The following is a 21,213-nucleotide window of genomic DNA, read 5'->3' on the forward strand; positions in this document are numbered from 1 at the left end:
ATGTTTACTATGACTTCAAAAGTTGACTACAGAGACCACTTTTTTGGTCCTTCCCATAAAATAAAAATAAAAATAAAAATAAAATATAAGGATATTAGGTTTTTAATCTTATAAAATAAAATATAATGAAACGCTACACAATTATCTTTTCCCAAATGCTTGTTTATAATAATTTAATAATATTTGATGCGAGATCATGGATTAACCAGAAAAGATAAATTGTTGATGCTTTTGAAAAACATTGAAGCAAATAAATGGGCTACACAGGAAATATGCGAATTGAACAAAGTTTTAAGATCTATTTATTTTAGTGGATTATTTAAAAGTTGATCGAGCTCGTTATAAATAAATAGTGTAAAAAAGCCAATGTTTATAATATATACATGAGTAATATATATAAGGACCGATGAAAATGCATTTGCACTCGAATTCAAGAAACGCATTTGCTAGCCAATAGAGCGTTTGATTTTCCTTGAAAACATGCCCTAGATTATTCCATTCCCCCGATCCCTTTTGTCAATTATGATATCCAAATTTTACGAAGGCCTCAATCACGTTATAACACGGTGAAATGTGGGCAAGACACAAAATACTAACGGCTCTGTGTTTATCATGGAATTACACCATTCAAGTCAAGTCAACAAATATACTATATATAATTCGGAAAAAAACCAAGAAAGTCTCCATGCAAGTAGCATTCATCGTCCAATCCAAAACTCCAAAGAATGAGCATCATCTTGTACATTATTACGTAAGGAACCACGCGTTAAATAAGGATATACCCTTTTATTCTCGGGCACTACACTTTGCAATCTCGTTTACCACAGAAGATGAAACTAGCACGTGACAAAGCATAATTATTAGCTGATCTCAGATTCTCAAGGCAAAATGGGCGGAGAAGAGTCTAGTTGACAACATCAAGAACCAGCTTTCGAGATTTGAGGACGGACCACTTCAACCGCCTGTAGTAACCAGCTTGAAGAAGTGCAAGCGATAGAACAAATATCCATTTGAATCCCATCTGCAATGGTAATATAGCAATGTTCGGCGCGCAAAATGAAAAGAAAATAGAAAAGCTTATGTTATGTTTCGAATGAAGGATGATTTTTCAAATTCTCGATTTCCATCATATACAAGGGCGCTTTAGAATTTAATGAATTTGAAATTTCTTTTATTTTACTTAATGTTTTAAATTACGTCAAATCCAAACCACTCCATTCAAACATAACCTTAGGTTCGACATATGAGTGATCACCTACCAGTTTTCTCTCTTCCATTTCAGGCTCCGCGGCCCAGGATAAAAATGTCACAACATCTTTTCCCATCTACAAAGACAGGTAGAAGATAACTCAGATCATAACTATAGGCAATGCGTCCTAAAAATTGACGCGTGTACAAAGTAAAAAATGAAGAATCGACTAGCGAACTCACCTGAGCTTCTGTTGCAGGGGTACCGTCTTCATACTCCAGAGCACCATCATTAAGCATTTTAGGCATAGCGATAGCTCCCCCAGGGAAGTAAGGATTATAATGCAGTCCTTCACGAATCTAGATGAGGAAAATATAACAACTTAGAATATCAACAAACAAAGATGCAATCTAGAATTAAAAGAAAAAAAGCAGAAGAAAGCTTAGAAAGGCGACACTGATAGAAAGGAAATCATCTGCAAATTTAGCTAATAACTGCACGCTTAGTTCAGGGATCAGATCAAGGCACATACAAATTGAAGACCAGAAGAACTGAATATCTAAAAAATAGTGAAATTTTGAAAGAAACAATGCTCAAAACATAAATGACTGTCCCACTTCAAACTTTCTGCTGAATAAAGTGACATGTCCCACCCACTTGACCACAAGCAACCACATCAAGATTGAAGTCTTATATCCATTGGTCCAACTCTCGGTTGTGAAATAATCAAATATCGGTGCTTTTTTAGGATGAAATGATTTGAAGCTATGAATTTCAAATTCATGAATCTAAATCCATTTAATTGCTTTGTTAAATATATGTTGGGTATATTACGAATGCATCCCTTGTTAATCAATGTAGATGCATTGTTGATTATGAAGGATTTGACCTTATTTCAAATCTCTCCCCAAATCAAATCCTCTCGTCTGAGCACAAACCTTAGAGAATATCGGCCAAGAGGCAATCCTAATGCATAATCGAAAGAGTGAGACTTACTGAAACACCAGCAGGAGGATCACGATACCCGGTAAGAAGTGCAAAGGCATAATTTTGACCATCGTGACGAGCCTAATAATTCAAAGGTTGTAAGTTAGCTGAGAGAGATGGTAGAAAGGAATTTTGAGTAAAATATTGGAAGTCAGAGGCGGGAAATACTTTGGTAATTAGACTTAAATCTGGAGGATAGGCCCCTCCATTGGCAAACCTAGCTGCTTGTTCATTTGCATATGGCTGAGGAAAACGATCGCTGAGTTTTCCAGGACGAGTAAACATCTCTCCCTCATCATTAGGTCCATCCACTACCTCAATTTCAGCTGCCATGGACTTAGTTTCCTCCTCTGTATAAGCCACACCGACCAAGTCACGGTATGATATTAATGACATGGAATGGCAGGAAGCACAGACTTGTTGATAAACCTGGTGACCACGACGAATCCTGTTTAAAATTGATCAACAATTGAGAACAAGATGTGAAGGAGAACTTTAGAGCTCGTTCATTCAAGATAAATAATTCAAGCAATTCTTCAATATAACATGAAAAGCAATACTGAATGTATGGAAAGGGAAAATCCGGACAATGAATCATCAAAGAAGAATACATATTTCCTGGAGACAGCTATCTCAAAATGATTTCAGAATCTTGTAATATAAAAATATTGATGCACAACTTCCCAATGCCAAGACAGAATAGACTATCACATGGAAAATTACAGATAATACAGCTGATGAAGATATTTTCATGATTATAAAAGTATTTAATACCTGGTAGTCTACGAAGAGCGGCATAAGATAAACAACACATGAAACATATTAGATAAGTGAATAGAACTAAATCCACGACAATTACTCCTGACAAAGCTGCAATTGAGTGGAACCTTACGACAAAGCTTAATATGGTTCTGAAGATTGATTAGCCTCTAGATGATACTACTAAGCTAACAGAAGCAGATGAAGCATTGCCATATAAAAGAACACATTTAGAAGATATTAGAGAGCTAATGAAGAACTCACGAGGCATGGTCATATGAACTCAGGATGCCCTTATGGGGCCAGGGATAGTTAGGGGGTTCCAAACCGTGCTCAGCCTCGTCACAAGATGACATTGTCGCAAAACTTAACAGCCCTGATACACCTGCTCCAAAGAGGGCTACAGCTCTCAAGTACTTTGAGGTAGCGGATCCAATTTCTTCATGCACTTTCTTGGAAATAAGAGATGATAAAACAGGAGATGGCTGAAAGAAGAAACAATAAATCAGTGGTACTCCAATATTTTCTTCCTCGAAACAAATTTTTTTAGCGACTCCAATGCTTCAAGTTTTGGTCAATAAGTAAACCACGTGATGCTTTTTCATTCACACATTACAAAAGCAGAAACTCATTTACTCAATTGGAAAAATAGCAAAATGATATTCTGGAGATTAACAGGTACAAGACTAAAATGCTACTCTTTAGTGGGGATCACAATAATAAAAAACATCTAATATGCTCCCATTCCATGTTGTTTTATCTACACGCACAAAGTTTACAAAGCATAAACTCAATCATTATTAATCACATGGAAAATCAAAGAGAAATTCAAAAAGAACAAAAAGAATAGAACCTTTATAGTAGCTTGTGACTGAAGTCTCTCACTCAGCAACCGACAAAGCGCACTACCTCCAAACATCTTAAATCAGCACTCTGTTTATAGAGAAATGACCAACAAGGGTAAAAAATCCAATACAAGGTAAACAAACTCCAACTAATCGACAGCAACTGAACATTCAAGAACCATTACACAAAGGAAGGGAAAGTATTACTTTTGCAATTACATACTAGGGAAAATGAGCAGCATCTTAGCCCATATCAAACTTGGAGAGCAGATACAAACAGTAAGCAGTCATCAACCAAAATCCACAACCCACGTTTATAAAATCAACAATAAATCGGAAATATCTAACTGTTTCAGATGGAATATCCATTTTTTTCAAAAAATCAGAGATATGTTTTTGTGAGAGCACCCTCAAGTATTTCATAAATTCTCAGTTGAGAACAAAAATTGACAGAGGATACTGTTCGTCAAATACAGGTAATCAGTATCCTATCTAAGTACATGATGTACTGTTCGTCAAATACAGGTAATCAGTATCCTATCTAAGTACATGATGATAATTCACTGTCTTCACAAATATTGCAGGTCAATTTTCAAACTGGGGCCCATCTTTACTTTTAAAAACAATTCAAGCCTTCATCTTTCTTGATTCACTTAGCTGAAGCCTGACATAGAACACATACTAGACCAAGTGATTTTTAAATCAACTCTTCTTCTCTAATTTGAAAAGCAAGTGCATTGAAAGAAACCTTTTTTGAAAAAATTAGATGAAAGATTACAAAGTTGATGATCCTCTTGATTATCACAAGGACATTTGCAATGACTTTCTACAATGATATCATTGATTGGGTGATGTTGCAGAAGCTGGGCTACAGAATGAATCCTAACGTATCCAACTTCCAGCTTTCAACACAAATCCACCGCAAGATTTTTCATGTGTCCGAAAACATTTCCATAACTTCCTATGAGCTGAAAAACAAAAACCACAATTTCCAACAAGAACGACACTCATCAAGAACAAAATACAAAGACGATTACGTTTGTGCAAACTCACACAGATCGAAAGGAGTAGAAAACTAACCTGTAAATAACGGAAAAACCTGTCGGCGGCGAGCCGGCGAGAGTAGGGAGATCAATGAATAAATGGGAATGGGAATGGGAATGGGAATGGTCCACAGAGATTGACAAACGATTTGTTGATGGGAGATTTTTTCTGCGTTCGGGAAAAAAAAAGGAACCAAAACACTTTTTTGTTCCACCGTTGGAACGGGCTGGGCTTTGTAATGGGTAGGTTTAGACAATAAATGGGCTTCAATACCTTTTGAAACAGAGCCCATTTCATCTCAGCTCCAATTCTTCTTTTGTATATTTTTGTGTACACGTATTGCGTATATGTTCGAATAAATGATAAGTTTTTTGGAAGCAGAAAATAAAAAAAAAATAAAAAAAAGAAGAAGATGAAGAAATAGTTTGTAATTCCTCACTAGATTTTTTCATGAGTGTATATGGTAGACAAGCAAAAACAGATTGGTTCGACGTCAGCAATTTTGGTTTGGGTGATTCAATTCATTTCCTTCATTTCCATTATATTATATTAATTTGTCGTTCGATTGGGTATTTATTTATTTGCCAAATTCATTGAAATCTTCTTGTATCTTTTATGTAGAATAGTTGTCCAAAATCTAAACATCTTCTTATTTATTTTTAATTTTAAAATTATTTTCTAAAATAATTGTCTCAACTGAACAAATACACACTTGTTTTCAAAATAATTTTGCAGAAATTAATTATCCAAACAAAATCTAATACATTATTATTTTACTAACACGTGTCAGCTTTACTTTTAAAATATTATTTGTATTACTGATTTTATTCTCTCTCTCAGGCGCTGGCATGCTTTCTTCTTCCACGAAAATTAGGGTTTTAGGATCCGATTGCAGGCAATACGTGCCGTCCCGGCGATAAACAGCCGTTCCGTCGTGATAATCGGCGTTTTGTAGCACCTTATGTTCGAGGTATGAAATTCATCTCGGCCGTCTAATTTACTTGCTCAATTTGATATTTGAATTCTGGTAAACTGATAAATTTGACACTGAAAGAAATCCTCCCTACCCAGGGAACAGCTTGACGTGTTCTCTTATAACGAATCTCAGGCGATTTTTCCATACAAGATACATCCGTGCTTAAATTTTTGCAATGCATTAAAAATATCATAAACTAAACGATCCATTCAACTGATTGGTAGGAGAAAAGTCGACTATGAGTGGTTTACCATTAAGATTCAATCTCTGCATTTAAACCTTTCTTAATAGCATGTGGGCAGAGTGTGCCATTTGTCTTCATGTGTCGTGGCTTTAATGTGTTTATGTACATATTCAGTGCTAGGTGGATGCGTCAAAGGATTTTGTTATCTCGCTTGAATAGCTATCAAGATGAAGCCAAAACTCGCTGAGGCACATAGGAGGCCTAGAAATCTCCAGGAAGGGGGCCCAAACTGGATCCTTGTGGCCGGGGGTGCGTTGCTGAGTACATTATCAATCCGCCTGGGGTTCAAACTTAAGCAGTTTCTTGATACGAAACAAACAGTGACTAGAAGCCAAACTTTTAAAGGTTCCGTAAGTTATCTTGTCTTTTTCAGGATAATATGAGTTTACTTTATGACAGTTGCTTCTAATGCAGGAAATAGAAAAACTATGGATTGGAAGAAGTCAGCAAACTTCCCCATGCACTCAGATGCCTTTTGTTTTCGTCAAGATGAAGAACATGGTTGTTACAACTTTAGTCCTACTCACATAATATCCATATCATTTTACTTAGTTATCAAACTTCGCATAGCCCTCCCTTGTTAATATAGTATATCGTTTTTTATATTAAAAAAAATTGTTGGTTCTTTGTATGTGTGATCATAATTGTTTCCATGGTTATTACTTTAATTTTTAAAAACTTAAGTTATGGAGTGAAAATAGAATGGAGAGAATTTATTTTAACTGCTCATATAAACACCAGCTTCCAGCGATGGTTGTCGATTTGCCAGTTGTTGCAAGTGGGACACGTGGCAGCAGTGGGTAGAGATATTAAAAAAAAGAAGTGATTTTGTGGCAAACTTTCTTAACGACTCAAACTATCGAATTCAGGTCCTTTTCTATACACACATGATGAATGCGGTGTGCCAATCACGTTGATGATCTCATTTCAATTAATTCAGTGTTTGCTTGTTTCAAAATTGCTGTATTTTCATATGATTTTTTTTTTTGTTACTATATGTAAATATTTATCTTCTAAATATGTGTTACATGAACAGGAACGAGGAACGTGGTGGAAGTCAAACAGAATAGCGATGGCCGAATGATGTCAGAACCTGAAATGTCTCTGCCCCTTGTGACTGTTCCGACCTCTGAGTTCAATGAAGAGAATGGTGTAATGTGGTCATCTTCTCCTGACCGCCTCGAGCTACCCCAAAAGCCTTTCCACCAGTCGAATAGCTCTGACTCACCTTGTGTTTCCGAATCTGGTTCCAACATTTTCAACAAGCGGGAAGTCATACAAAAGTTGAGACAACAATTGAAGAGAAGAGATGATATGATACTTGAAATGCAGGATCAAATTGCTGAACTACAAAACTCCCATAGCGTGCAGCTTTCACATTGTTCCCATCTTCAATCTTTGCTGGATGCTGCGAACAGGGATTTGTTTGATTCGGATAGGGAAATCCAGCGATTAAGAAAGGCAATTGCAGATCATTGCGTTGGACACATCAGCTCTGGTGAGAAGTCCCCAACTGTTCCCACTTGGCCAGCTGAGTGGAAGAATGGTCATACAAATGGATTCCAGGAAGTTGAAAAAAAATCGGATTTGCTAGAGAAAACCAGAGGGGATGGAGAAAGGATTGAACTTTTGAAGGGGGAAGTTAGTGAGTTGAAGGAAGTGATTGAAGGAAAAGACTACTTGTTGCAAAGCTATAAGGAGCAGAAATCTGAGCTCTCGATGAAGATCAAAGAGCTGCAGCAGAGATTAGATTTTCAGCTTCCAAATATTTTGTAGGCAGGTTCAATTTCTTGTGCATTCTTGTGTGGCTTCTTCACCAGTTCTTTGTTTTTCTTGCTCAATTTTGAAAATTCTCAATTCCTTTTAAGATTGTATAGATTCCTTAGGGATTGACCCATTTTGAGTGATTTTGGAGTGTGATCAGTTGACTCGGAACCGTGCTGCTAGCAGCTATTACAGTCATGAACATCTCAAATTCCCTGATATTAATTGTTACAATAATATGTTTTTTAAAAAAATAGTAAAAGACAGTCCACATGTCGAATGATTTTTGACTTTGTGTTGTAATATAATGAATTACGATGTACACTTGAAATGAAATTTCTTATACAAACATATATACAAAGGAGGTAATAGTTATATGATTCCCGTTGCGACCTTGAATTATTTTGCAGCTGACTATGAAAAACTTTGCGGAAACTTAAAATTGGAAAAAACAATTATTGTCAATTAAAATTAAATTCTACAAATTTAAATGATATTTTGAGATGTTGAAATAAATACTGATTAGGATAGTAGAATAAGTTTTTCAGTGTTAATTAATCAAAAGTTACACCTTAATAGAATTTATATATATTTTAAATTTTCCCTATTGTAAATTCAAATTTTACTTTAAATGCCAGAGTTTTTATTGCATTGTTAATCCAAATAAAATTATTTTAAAAGATTTCGAATTAATTCAGATGTTTATTTTTAAATGATGATTCAAGATCGGATTAATCAAGTTTTGGCAAAATTATCTTCGAATTTACCTAATTGTAGTTGAGATCGACGAATCAGGCAGCCCACACTCCAGCAAAAGTCGTTGCTTCTATGTTTGATCACGTAAGATGGACTTATCTATCCACTGCTTGTATTTCTGATATATGTTCACGACTCTCGTTTGATAATATACACATCTACTATATATTAAAAAGAAAGTGGATTATCTATTCAAAAAAAATTCACATAAAAAAATTGAGTTGCTGCAAAACATCTAATTATTCGAAGACAGTAGCCGACTTCATCAACTTCATCCGATTTCACGGTAGACTTTTGACATATTTTTGTCTGATTTTTTAACAAATCAGTATATATCAAGTAAATTACAAATCACTATATATCAAAGTTCAGAAATTTCAATATCAATCGTGGATTTCAACATAGGTGTCGTTCTTTCAAATAAAATATAATGGAGAAAATTATAAGTTTAGACATAAAAAAATACTACACAAATCAAAAGATTATTATTATTATTATTATTATTATTATTATTATTATTATTATTATCAAATAACAATAATGTCGTCGTAAACGATATATTCTAACAATAATGTTAATTAAATTTCAAACATAAATTCTCACACAAGAAAAAAGGACTTAATTTCAAGCAATTCGCGCTTCGCTGAAACTTTCCTTGTTCATGTATCCGTTTTCTGGATTGGAACCATCGAACACATGCCTTTTGTACTTTTACAGATGCAAAAAAATGTTCCAACTTTTTTATACAACAGATATGCAACTAAACATAATCAAAACCAATGTTTCTAATGCTATACCACATTAGTTTCTGCAATCTGCTTCAGCTTGGGAACCTCCTGCAGCATAATATCATCGTACGCCTTGTCCTGCCTCACATTTATACAGTCCCCCGTTTTCAAAACCTGCAAAAATACGCGATTTCCTCGTCTCAAATGATCGGCTGAAAATTAGTAAGGGTTATAGTGTAATACCAATATCTCGTAGAATAGTCTTGCACTATTTTTCTTCGCTTTTCCTCTCAGTAAATGGGTCAAGTTCAATACTTCATCCTCCTCTTCCCGCCTCTTCTTGTAGTGGAAGTTCTTGTACAGAAATATTCCCACTGCTCTGTAGAGGAAATGGAATTGATAAAAATTATCTTCCATATGCTTCACAATATTTGCTATGAGAAGGGAGAAGTTTATATAGTACCTTGTTATTGCAGAATACACGTCTGCATGTGCGCGCAGTTGGAATATAGTTGATGGAGTCATAGCAACAGGAAACAAAGAAGTTAATCACCGTTGAACTGGTATTCTAGTTGCATTTACAGCATCTATACGCACATGAAAGTATACTAACCGTTTTCCAGGTAATCTCCTTCATATGAATTCCTTTCCTGATAATATACAAACATATATTAGCTGGTTCTTAAAAGTCAACAAACATTTTTAAAAGGTGAACATTCCTTGGAGCAAAAACTTTCTAGAATTTAAATAATGTAAAACTAGTTTTCTTACTCTCGATCTCAAGGAGATCTTGAACATGTTAAAAGATGTTCAAACTATATTCAAGCCTAAATAATTTTGTTCGATAAATTGCAAGCTTTGATATATTCATTAATATTTCATCTATATATTTAAAACTAAACAAGTCCACAGGCCATATTCCAGGCTTTCATTAATGGAGCTCAAAAATTAAGCTCGGACCAAATGAGCAGAACTTTTTATTTCAGCTAAACTCAAGCTCAAAATATTTAATTGTTAAAATTTCAAAGTCAGCTCAATTAAATTCGATCAATTTGTTGCACCCTTATACCCTCTACATCAACTCACTTCAACATCAATGACAATTTGTGAGAAGATGACATCCTAATACCAGTCAGTATGTTCGTGGGTAAAAAATAAAAATCATCTCATCAGATAAAAAATATCACACCTCATCCGGGAAAGCAATAATAAATTCCAATGGCTGTTGTTCCAAGCTTTCACGTGAACTTGTGGGCTCCAAGATATCTGAATCGGCGACTGCTCTGATCTCATGTGATCTCAAATTGTTCAAATGAGCAACGGGTGTTCCAGGAGCAATTGGAGTTTGTTCGCGAGACACCGGTGTGAGAGGAGATCTTTCATCCTGAATCTGTTCTTGAATCCCAATTATACTGCCGGAGTTGACATTATCTTCGCTCACTACATCAGTAATTGGTCCTGTGTAGGTGTCATCATCTTTGTTATGAATAGGACCATGATCTGTTGGGATACCTGTCCAAAAATTACATTTAAGAAAGCATTAAATCAGGGTTTGCAGGAGATACCAAATGACGAGGTGAACTCACTGTGGATCAAAGGATCTAAGAAACATAGAGGGATATGGCACAGTTTATTAGCTCTCCAAGCATGCAAAAGAGTGTGGGGGACTTTTCTTCTTTTATGTACTATGTCATTTGGATCATCTATCCAGCTCTTCAAGACCCTATAATACAAAAATATAAATTCAGCAATGTTAGTGGCACTGAAATTTCAAAAGTCAAAACTAAAGAAGATATCACATACTTGCTAGGCAATGTAGTGGTGAGGTCCAACAAAATCTTTCGCTTCTTCAGATTCTTAGCATGTTCCTTCGGCGCAGGAGTGTGAATGGTCGCAACCTCGGCTGTGTCAACCTCTGCTTCGAAGAAAGATGATATATTCACGAACAAGAATATAAATGAAGCGAATCTTATCAATGTAACTGTAAACAGAATCCAAGAACTGATGATGGAGATATAACATTGGTAATTTGGTAGAATAGTCGAAAGTCTGATCACAGGCTCATAATTACCTTACTTGCTACAAGAATTATCGAGCATTAATGATAAAAAAAAAAATTAAGGCAGACAAAGTTCATAACTAATAAGTTCGGTTTTCCAAACAAATTGAATATATGCAAAGCTAAATAATGGGTATGAACTGATATGCAGCAGATCACCTGAAAGTTCTGAGTTTGGAGTCACATCAACGGTCGTGGGCTTCATTTGTTCTTGATTTCTCTGACTTTTTCTGATTTCTGGGGTGATTACTTCCACTTTTTTTTTCTTGTCAGCTTCAACAGGTTGTCCTATATCAATCGATCTGGGTAAAGCACATGGTTCATCCTCTTGAAGATTGAACTCAATCCTCAAATGTTCCACGTGCTCTTCTTCGATTCCTGGCTTTGTGTGGGAGGGTTTTGCAATCATGGCACATTCCGAATACTGAATTGGCGCTCGGAAATTCGTTCTTAGATCCTTGTTGTATGGCCTAAAATGGATCTGTCTTTCCTCAGCCTCATCGAGCACCAAAGGATCCAAACGATCTTCTAAAGAAAACCTATTCTCTTGAAGATTCTCCATACATGATACCATATCACTTATGTCATGGGAAGGAGTTGCAACAGAATCACATTTCATTTCATGACCCAGCCACTGAAAATTAGTCCTTGGATGCTCATTAGGTAGCGTATAATGCAATTGTTTTTTCTCAGACCCATTTAACACTGTAGGATTCAGCAAATCTTCTAAGAGAAAATTGGTTTCACGCAATTTTTCAACGCTTGTCACAAAGTCGCCAGGATCACGAAATGAGTTCATTAATAAATCATTGTCGTTGTCCATAGTTGGAGGTAAGAACACACTGCAATACAACTTAATTATGAAAATTCTGATCTCCTAAGGAGGAAAAAGAAACCAATATAATATAAACTGACTCTCTCGGCGGAGTATAAGTGGTTGAATGAGTTTCAGGAAAGGACACATTTTCCTGCAAATGAGCCAGCCAAAGACATCTAGTTACACTTTCAGCAAAACAAATTAAAAAAGAAATGAAGGTTTCTCAAAACCCCTCGACATCAGAGGTACCTAAAATGAAGGCATGCAACAATTTAAAAAAAAAATTGCCTGTATTCAATAAACGCTACCAAAAATCCAAGCATGATATCAATAGTTTGACCACCAATCATGATAAATTTACTTTTCCTTTACTTAAAGAAAATAAATCAACAACAAGAAGAAAATTTTAAACATCATTAATTCAGATTCCTGCGTTATGGTACCAACTTGAAATACTGACATGCCATCAACATCAAGTCTGTAGTGCCAATTTTATAATTGAAATAACTCTAGAGTCTAGATACTAAAAATCGGGGAGCAATACATAAGCGCAAATCCTAGAAGTGTGGAGGAATACTTTGAAACTAGGCGTCAATAATTTGATAGATTCATAAACTGGGAATTTGAGGCAGAATAAAAATTACACATTTCCCAAGTTCAAATCAAGGGTTAACACCCAACCAAGTAGTAGTAGCTCGAATCAATTCAAAGAGAATACTGATGATCCCATGATCTCATAGACTGTTCGATTTTTGTAAAATAAGAAGAAAAAAAAAGCAAGTAGTGCTGCAGTCATGAATGTCCAAACAAAGAGCTGCAAGCCACACAGCCTCAACCTTGGCAGCAAGAAAATGAATTTAACGAGAAAGGAAAGTGAAAATTGAAAAAAACAGAAACTTTACTCATATATGTACCTTGTCGAGCAAGCTCAAAGAAGCACCCACTTTTATCTGTTCATCTGACGAGTATTAAAAGGCCATAATTATTCCCAAATAAAAAACTACCGTAACTGTGCATAGCGAAGGGTACAATACCTGCAAGCACAACATCTTCGCAAGAACTCATGTTTCCACTGCAAAATTATAGGGTCCATACACAAGTTGGTAACATATACAAATGCAAATAATCGACACAACCATAATTTATAGAACACGTTGTAACAACACAAGAAACTCAACAAAGTTAAGAAGTTCACCCTGTTATATCTCGATCTTCCAAGATTTCCAGGTCAAACTCATCGAGTTCAAATTTTTTGGGCATAGTGATCGAGTGATAGTTTGTCCGAAAGACTCCAATGCCTGGACGTTTTCGTTTGCCAATGTTGAATTCACAGAGTTTGTTCAATACATCATTGCAATCATGAAGTAAATACTCAACTTTCATCGAGTAAATTCTTACGACACCCAAAAGAAGGTATGCTAGGATTCTATGAGTGACAATGGGAACTTCATCAGCTAGAATCTTATCTGGCAAGAACAATAGTAGGAAAATAATAACAAATAAACAATTGGGTGACAAAAGAAGAATTTAGACACCAGAAACAATCCTTACGTGGTCATCATAGCAAAATAGAAACCAAATTTGGCAGTTCTTGTCCAGTAGACGAAATATGCTAGCAATAAGTGTATCCTAATATCATTACAACCTTGCTATCATATAAAAAAACTATGATAGACAAGATATTTCCAAATAAGTTTGACCATTTTCATTATGTTGCCACACATATAATATGTGCTCCCCAACATGTTGAGCATTAAAAAGAACATTTCACCGAGAAACCTAAATCAGGAGAGGTGTCATAGACCTTCTTGAAAGTGAAAACCATAGCCTTTTGAATGGTAAGCATAAATTTGGAAGAAAGAAAAACATATAAACATCAACAATTAATAAGGCTGGCTATTTACAAATTTCTTGGAGGCCAAAGCCATCACCATTTTCTTCATTGTTCAAAAACTCGAGGCTTCGACTGACAGTCGACGTGGGCCTTTCAGGAGTATCACCTCCATTGCCTAAAATTTCTTTATTCTAGATACCACACACACTTCCCTTAAAACACACAGCACACACATTAACCTGAACTTTCTAAAATAAATCTTCGTAACATTAGAAAAAGGAGCTGAAAACATCCTAAAGAACGACATCACGTCTCCTGAAAATAAAACCTTGGCCACCAAATCCCCAAAGATCACGAAACAACATATAAAATTTTTCCAAAAGAATGGATTAAACTAAAAGCTAGCCGGAAAAGAAACATAGTTCTACATGAAAACAAACTAGCAGCAATAATTTAAAAAAAAAACAAATGGGCTAGCAAAAGAACACATTTTTAAACTCCCCCAACACAAAAAATTCTCTTTGTCAGCGACTTTCAATCAAAGACGAACATAAATTTTAAGAGAACAAGAAGCCAGGAGGGATTAGTAGGGGCAGACCCACATAAGAAGAAATTTCAGCCTTCCAGACTTGATCTTTTTTAAGCCTTTTGGGGCAATGAGCTGCTATCCAAACTAAACCTAAGTATCCCTTCTTTGATAGAAGCAAGCGAGAGTAAAACATAGTGTTTTCCAGAAAGCTCTTCTTTTTTGTAGCGTAAAAATGGCCGTTGGAAGTGGGAAAACCAGCTGAGGTACGTGTGAGAGAGACGAGAAAACGGTCGGGCCTAAAATACAAAAGAGTCGTGATGTGTGTAATGGAAGAATCCATTTTTTTTCCCGATAATCGATGAGTCGTCGTAACATGACGATTATGACCAAACACCTTTCAATTTTATTATGCATTTATTTACTGTTCAATATGTATATTATCGTTTTTTGTACTCAAGAAAAAGTTTTGTTTAATTGAATCTCCAGCTGGAAATTTAGTCTCAGTGTGTGGTAATAATCTCACTACTTTTAATGTGAGATCGAGCATTTGGCTCTCACTCTCTTTAGATTACGAATTTCAAAAGAAAAATCTACTGAGTGTAAATATTGTGTCATGCCAATGTAATTATCACAAAATTAAACAAATCAATTTTGTGATATGTATCTTTTATCCAAAACACATTCGGACTTTTCAATTCATAGATGTAGATTATTTTTTATGTCAAAAGTAATATTTTCCCCTCAAATTATGTATCAGGTTGACTCGTATTACAATAAATTTACTGTAAAATAGAACCGTTGCGAGTTTTCCTATTTGTATATTCGGTCGGGTTGTTTCGTCTAAACCTAAGAAACCCCTTCTATGAAGATGTATTTCGGTAATCATAGAAATTATAAATTCTATCTTTGCAATAATTCGTAACAATCCTAATTTAATTTCAAACGCTATAATTTGCATGGCATTGTAAATCAAATCAAATTTAATTATTTAAATTAGATTTCGATTTAAATTCAGATGCTTATATGTTAAACAATTTTACAAAAAAAAAAAATGGATACAAACTATCGAAATTTCCACTTTTAATTTTAGTATGGGATAAGTTTTAATTTTCTGGAACATATTTTATTTACAATCACAATATTTCACTAATACATACAAATTATAAACATGGTTAAAATTTATGAGTTGTTTTCCATTTACATAACTTTGGAAACATAAAATCACTGATTTTTATCAGTGTAATTCACTTTATATTTTGATCATTGGATCATATGAGTCTTATATATAAATGTTGTATATAAATTGACATCAATAATTAAAATTATACTACACTAGGATAAATACTCTCCGTATAAGATATAGAAAATCCGATTACTTTAGTCGGGTTACTAAATGCGAGGTTTCATTAGTGATTATTTCAAGACTTTGACTTGTCACGTGAGTCTGAATCTCATATTTCCGTACGTGAACAGAATTATGTACCAAAGTATAATGATCATAATCCATGCATTATGATACCAAGATAAATGTATAGTATGTATATAATTTATGCAGAGTTGCTATTACTTAAGTAATATAAATTATATAATCTTTGATAAACTGCAATCACGCTCACTAACCAAGTTTAGGAACTGAAATTTGAATGGATCCAAAAATATATATTTGTAGAGGCCAATTTACATGTTGCACTAATTGTTATTAAAGTTGTCAAAACGGGGATGGAGCAAACTCGACGGACAAGAGCCATTGATAATTCCAATTGTTATATAACAATATATGAATGATATTGATGCCTTTAATTCAACTAATAATACGAACTGGATCGTGTAACTTCATTCAAAAATGAAACTCTTTTTGAATTCTTAATTGTGAATTCAATTTGTATGGAATTCTCTTGCAAGAAAATTTCTCTCAATATTTCATGATTTCTACTGCGAATGGAGTAATTTAACACTGAAAAACCAAAAGAAGCTAGCTTTAGGTACTCCAAGAAGTGGGTGTACTTAAAAAAATAAATACTCTAACAATAAACCACGATGGTAGCTAGAAACAAAACAGGGCAACAATTTGAAAAGAGAACACAAAATAAAAAAGAAGAAGAGTAAATGATACGAGTTCGATTAATCTATCCGACGTAGATGTTAGCTCCAATGGCAATCAGAAGGATGGTGATTATGGCAGTGAAGATTATGGTATGCACAAATATGGAGAGTCCACTGGTCTGCATGTTGGTAAATTCGATCGGCCTTCTTTTCCCCGGAAGTTGAAACAGAAGTCCCGGTGACAACACCACGAAAAATATTACTGCTATCAGTACTGGTGCAAGATCTACAGACATTTCTCTTACCTATTTCTTGATTTCTCCAGTTTTCGAGTGCTAGAAATAAGAGATTTATCGGTCTAGAATGTAAATGATGTTGCAACATTGGGTTTGTCACCAATTTTTCTTGTCACTGGAGCCGGCAGGAAGGCATACCCAGTCTAACTCCAGCTGGGCCACAATGGGTAAGTGCTGAAACTGGGAAAATGACCCATTGGGTCTAAGGGCCGGATCGTATACCAGCCTTTTCCCTTCTTTTTTTACTAGCAGAATACATCTTCAACCTTCTTAAATATCAAGAAAAGCAATGGGAAAAGGGGCATTCATGTGTTCAATAATTGGAAGCTTTTGTGAATACTTGCCAGAAAAGCAATCCCATTATCAAAATATACTTTCCCTCCCTTTAAATCCCAACGTTTTCTTTACCCCTCAAGTTTAGCATCCCATCATATGCACCCTTCCTCGTTAAGTAAAACCAATACAACAATTCTCTACTTATTGGCAAGAACCATTTACAAAGATTAAACCACACACACACAACACAATAACAAGATATAACCCATAACATTTTTTTTGTGTGCAGGAGTTATAACCAAATACCAACGCAAGATAGAGTATAGAGATAATGAGTTCTGATTGGGGGCCGGTGGTGGTGGCGGTGGTGATGTTCATCCTCCTATCTCCAGGGCTGCTGTTCCAACTTCCGACAAGGACTAGGGTGATCGAGTTTGGCAACATGTACACAAGTGGCATATCTATCTTGGTTCATGCGATTTTGTACTTCTGTGTTTACACCATCTTGATTGTTGCCATCGGAGTTCACATACATTCAGGCTAATTTCAATTTTATGTTGTATATGCGTAAACATGTCAAGAATTAACACATCTTATTCCAAAGTAAGTCCTCCCTCTTGTTATCCTTCCCCTGTTTCACTTTTCTATCGAACTTCTTTTTTTACTCTTGACATGCAGTGCAGGAAAGAGATTTTCAAGTGAAACTTCATAAATTAATTCTAAAATTTCGGTGGCTTCTTCAAATGGTCTGGATATTTTGTCATCTTATTATTTGCTTTTTTAACAATTCAGAAATATGATAATATTCTTAATCAGTAGCACTTTAACAGAGTACCCTTCATACATCATGAATAAATCTCCCCATACAACTGCATCAAGAATCCATCTTTCCAATTTAAACCCCTAACAATTCGAACCCTAAACCAAGTCAGCACACACTAAGCTGCCGTAGCAATGGTTTTCTCATAAATAAAGTAATTTTTTTTAGAAATAAATACCGCTAGAAAGAAGTTATTTCGCCAAGAAATTTAGGAGAAAAAATGGCAAAAGAAACATTAACATGAACTGAAGAAAACCCACAAAAACAGAGATCCACAAGTCAGAAAAGTAGCAGCAGAACTGAAACGGAAAAATTAGTCACAGATACAGCATTACATGGATCTTGTCCTGCGGAAACACTAACAGGTGGATCAGCCCGTATATATGTGAACATGTACAGCGAGGATCAGGATAGCATACAGAGTAAAGAAAATCAGTGTGTGAACTGCAATTGCCTTGCCGTTGGTCTTCATGGTGCCGAACTCCAGCTGCCGATTGTTGCCAGGTAGCTGAAACAATAGACCGGGTTGCAGCAGCACGAAGAGCACAACTCCGATAAGTACGGGTCCCCAGTCCGCCATTTTCCGGTAGAAATGGAAAATTGAAGGGCTTTGCTCGCTTTCGAGAACGTAAGAGAGCAAACTGCAAAGGACAAACAGAATTTTCCCTTTTTTTAAACATAGAATATAATGGAAAATGGGATAAATGCTTGCTTTTTTAAAAATAATTTTTATTACAGTGATCAAAATTCGTAAATGTTTTAGATAATCAGTTTTTTTTATGTAATATAAGTACAAAAAAAGTTGTATTATCGTACGATACAATAAAAGGTCATTGTTTGAAAGATATACATAATTTTGAATACAAATTATAATATTATAAAGAAATAAGGTTTTTTTTAATTTAAAAAAACTGTAATAAAAAATATATGTTTATTATTTACTTCGGCTACTCTTCTCTTTATCCTAAAAATGAATATATTATACTAATAAATCCAATTTGAAAAAAAAAAAACATTTCTCTTGAAAGTAGAAAAACTTTGGTATCTGTAAGGTCTTATTCACTTTTATTTTGAGAGCTCTTGGCTTTGTCTAAATGAAGTAGCGTGATTATTACATGTTAAATTATTTTAAATTTGAATGGGTTAAAATGTCGTGTGGCAATATAATATTTAATTTCGGAAAAGGAGATTGCAAATAAAAATAAATATTGCTACTTTATATGAAAAGACGAGAATGTTTCTTTATTTTTAATTTCTTGAATCAATAAAAAAACTGTTTAGAAAAAGTAAAACAAATAGTGCCTTATATACATATTTTTCGACATTAAAAGTTACCCCAAGCAACACGATTTATTTATTTATTATTAACAACAAAATTGTGATTACTTTTTCATATTCGTCTAAATTAACTTTACGGAATTCTCAAACTCCATCCTCTTTTTTATTTTCCTTTTTGCTAGCAAGAATTTAAGGATTATCTATGAGTTGCTTCTTGTTCTCTTGTTTATCGTTCTTCATGTACATCTTTAATTATGTCTAGCTACCTTTATATACACCAAATATATGTACACGTCAAATGATTTTTTTTCCTCAAAATTAGACGTAGTTCGCTATTTTTTGTTTGTTTGACAATTTAGTCCATTTTCTGATCTGGCACTGACACATATTGATATAGTCATACTCACAGTAAAAATTAAAAAAAATACTAAAATGGTAATAAATCGAAATATACATGACAAGAGTGAAATTTGATAACAAAAAACGATATACAAGATCAAAATTACAATTTTTTCAAATTATTGTATTGTTTATTGTTTTTTTTTTTTTTCTGTTTGTGATCCTTTCATAGTTTGCATGGTTCTTATTATACAATTATTTATTTTTTTCCCTCTGTCATCCTCCTTATTTTGTGTGAGTGTTCTTTTGGAAACAATTTTTTTTGCAGCAAATTTTATAATTATCTTCAAATATCGTAGGATATTTGTAGATATATTATATTAGAACTTACTAAACGTTCGTTCTATATATACAATATTTTTTTTATATAAAAAAAAATTATAACATAAAGAATAGTTCATTTTATTGGCATGATCGAAAGAGCGTGAAGAAAAATAAATAAATAAAAGAAATTGAACCCAAAACAAATTCAGGAATATCTGCAGGAAAATGAAGCATATATAGTAGCTAGCTAGCTAGCTAGCCCATGTACATGTGCACACCAATAGCTAACAAGAAGATACAGCTGAGAGCAAAGTAGATAATGGCATGTATCAATACAGAGACACCACTGGTTTGGAAGTTCCCGAACTCCACAAACCGGCTGCGACCCGGCAACTGAATCAGCAGCCCCGGCATCAACAGCACGAACAGCACCACCGCTACGAACACCGGACCCCAATCAGACATATTATATTGTAATAGCAGCAAAAAGAGAGAGCGATCGATATAATACAAATCAAATTAATTAATTGAGGTGCCTCACAATTGGCTTGATAAAGATGGAGATTTGTGAAATATAAAAGAGAGCAATACAGATGGGTTTCGGAAATGGTAATGCTACCGAATCAAGCAATCTCATGAGATTCATGCACGTATGAGGTTTTGGTTGCTTCGAAACAATAAATTCTGATTCCGCGCGCATTATACAGTAGGATCAACTAAGAATAATAAAGTACTGCTAACTTATACTTGCAGTAATTTGTTTTGAAGACAAGTTGGTTTAGCATCATCTGGTATATATATACATATATATAGAGAGAGAGATCGATGTTGGAAATATATATGGGTCCAGTTATAATGTTTGAAAAATCAATCGAACGTTTGGTGTAGACATTTTAGAATATTGATTTATTCAAAACCAATTATTGAAATTAATAATTAAAAAGTCTATGTGTTAATGTTGTACATTGAAAATGAAATCTTCTTTATATAGAATTATATAATGTAAATAATCAATGATACCAAAGTAAAGATGGAGGTAAACTAGCTAGAAAAGTGAGCCGAGAGTGGTCATGACTTGACTCAGCTTTATTGTATGCATGCTTTTATGTGAGCCGCTATCTGTCCGCATTTTGCACTATTATCATGACACGTAATATTCGTACCATTTTTAAAGTTAAAGCGGACTCCACGCACCTCTTTTTTTTTTTATTTATTATTATTATTATTATTATTATTATTATTATTTCTTACTTATTATTAGTTAATACCGATTGGAGTTCATGATTACAACATTAAAGTAATTTTC

At 34.5% G+C, this 21,213-nt stretch overlaps 6 protein-coding genes across 17 annotated transcripts; 2 read left to right on the top strand and 4 right to left on the bottom strand.

Annotated features, from left to right (window-relative positions):
* Positions 1-669: 669 nt before the first annotated feature.
* On the bottom strand, positions 670-5,010 carry LOC140806363 (cytochrome c1-2, heme protein, mitochondrial-like). 2 transcript variants are annotated; one of them, XM_073162977.1, is made up of 8 exons: positions 4,861-5,010; positions 3,789-3,868; positions 3,200-3,387; positions 2,345-2,624; positions 2,186-2,257; positions 1,432-1,548; positions 1,260-1,325; positions 670-1,021 (listed from the first exon to the last, which is right to left on the bottom strand). In XM_073162977.1, exons 2-8 carry the CDS (start codon positions 3,852-3,854, stop codon positions 905-907), a joined length of 906 nt encoding a protein of 301 aa, XP_073019078.1. In that variant the 5' UTR covers positions 3,855-3,868; positions 4,861-5,010; the 3' UTR covers positions 670-904. The 2 variants fall into 2 exon arrangements, with proteins under 2 accessions (XP_073019078.1, XP_073019077.1); XM_073162976.1 differs by having other exon boundaries at positions 3,200-3,420.
* Positions 5,011-5,656: 646 nt separating this feature from the next.
* LOC140806366 (uncharacterized) lies at positions 5,657-8,006 on the top strand. 4 transcript variants are annotated; one of them, XM_073162978.1, is made up of 4 exons: positions 5,657-5,794; positions 6,159-6,389; positions 6,459-6,545; positions 7,081-8,006. In XM_073162978.1, exons 2-4 carry the CDS (start codon positions 6,212-6,214, stop codon positions 7,818-7,820), a joined length of 1,005 nt encoding a protein of 334 aa, XP_073019079.1. In that variant the 5' UTR covers positions 5,657-5,794; positions 6,159-6,211; the 3' UTR covers positions 7,821-8,006. The 4 variants fall into 4 exon arrangements, with proteins under 4 accessions (XP_073019079.1, XP_073019080.1, XP_073019083.1 ...); XM_073162979.1 differs by having other exon boundaries at positions 6,165-6,389; XM_073162980.1 differs by lacking the exon at positions 5,657-5,794 and adding an exon at positions 5,809-6,020.
* Positions 8,007-9,317: 1,311 nt separating this feature from the next.
* On the bottom strand, positions 9,318-14,902 carry LOC140806367 (sister chromatid cohesion 1 protein 2-like). Of its 8 annotated transcripts, none has more exons than XM_073162986.1 (13): positions 14,601-14,902; positions 13,364-13,634; positions 13,203-13,240; positions 13,083-13,126; positions 12,267-12,319; positions 11,511-12,193; positions 11,096-11,207; positions 10,879-11,015; positions 10,482-10,750; positions 9,906-9,942; positions 9,756-9,777; positions 9,536-9,671; positions 9,318-9,466 (listed from the first exon to the last, which is right to left on the bottom strand). In XM_073162986.1, exons 1-13 carry the CDS (start codon positions 14,869-14,871, stop codon positions 9,356-9,358), a joined length of 2,184 nt encoding a protein of 727 aa, XP_073019087.1. In that variant the 5' UTR covers positions 14,872-14,902; the 3' UTR covers positions 9,318-9,355. The 8 variants fall into 8 exon arrangements, with proteins under 8 accessions (XP_073019087.1, XP_073019085.1, XP_073019086.1 ...); XM_073162984.1 differs by having other exon boundaries at positions 10,482-10,792; XM_073162985.1 differs by having other exon boundaries at positions 10,858-11,015; positions 14,601-14,901.
* Positions 14,903-16,573: 1,671 nt separating this feature from the next.
* LOC140806369 (uncharacterized) lies at positions 16,574-16,999 on the bottom strand. The gene has a single exon (XM_073162992.1). The coding sequence runs from the start codon at positions 16,868-16,870 to the stop codon at positions 16,658-16,660; it is 213 nt and encodes a 70-aa protein (XP_073019093.1). The 5' UTR covers positions 16,871-16,999; the 3' UTR covers positions 16,574-16,657.
* A 254-nt stretch (positions 17,000-17,253) lies between these two features.
* On the top strand, positions 17,254-17,810 carry LOC140806368 (uncharacterized). Its single transcript, XM_073162991.1, has one exon. The coding sequence runs from the start codon at positions 17,478-17,480 to the stop codon at positions 17,688-17,690; it is 213 nt and encodes a 70-aa protein (XP_073019092.1). The 5' UTR covers positions 17,254-17,477; the 3' UTR covers positions 17,691-17,810.
* A 377-nt stretch (positions 17,811-18,187) lies between these two features.
* On the bottom strand, positions 18,188-20,442 carry LOC140806370 (uncharacterized). The gene is made up of 2 exons (XM_073162993.1): positions 20,176-20,442; positions 18,188-18,574 (listed from the first exon to the last, which is right to left on the bottom strand). Exons 1-2 carry the CDS (start codon positions 20,370-20,372, stop codon positions 18,337-18,339), a joined length of 435 nt encoding a protein of 144 aa, XP_073019094.1. The 5' UTR covers positions 20,373-20,442; the 3' UTR covers positions 18,188-18,336.
* Positions 20,443-21,213: the final 771 nt, after the last annotated feature.

Source organism: Primulina eburnea, chromosome 11 (assembly GCF_022965805.1).
Source record: "Primulina eburnea isolate SZY01 chromosome 11, ASM2296580v1, whole genome shotgun sequence".
In the NCBI taxonomy this organism is placed as follows: domain Eukaryota; kingdom Viridiplantae; phylum Streptophyta; class Magnoliopsida; order Lamiales; family Gesneriaceae; genus Primulina; species Primulina eburnea.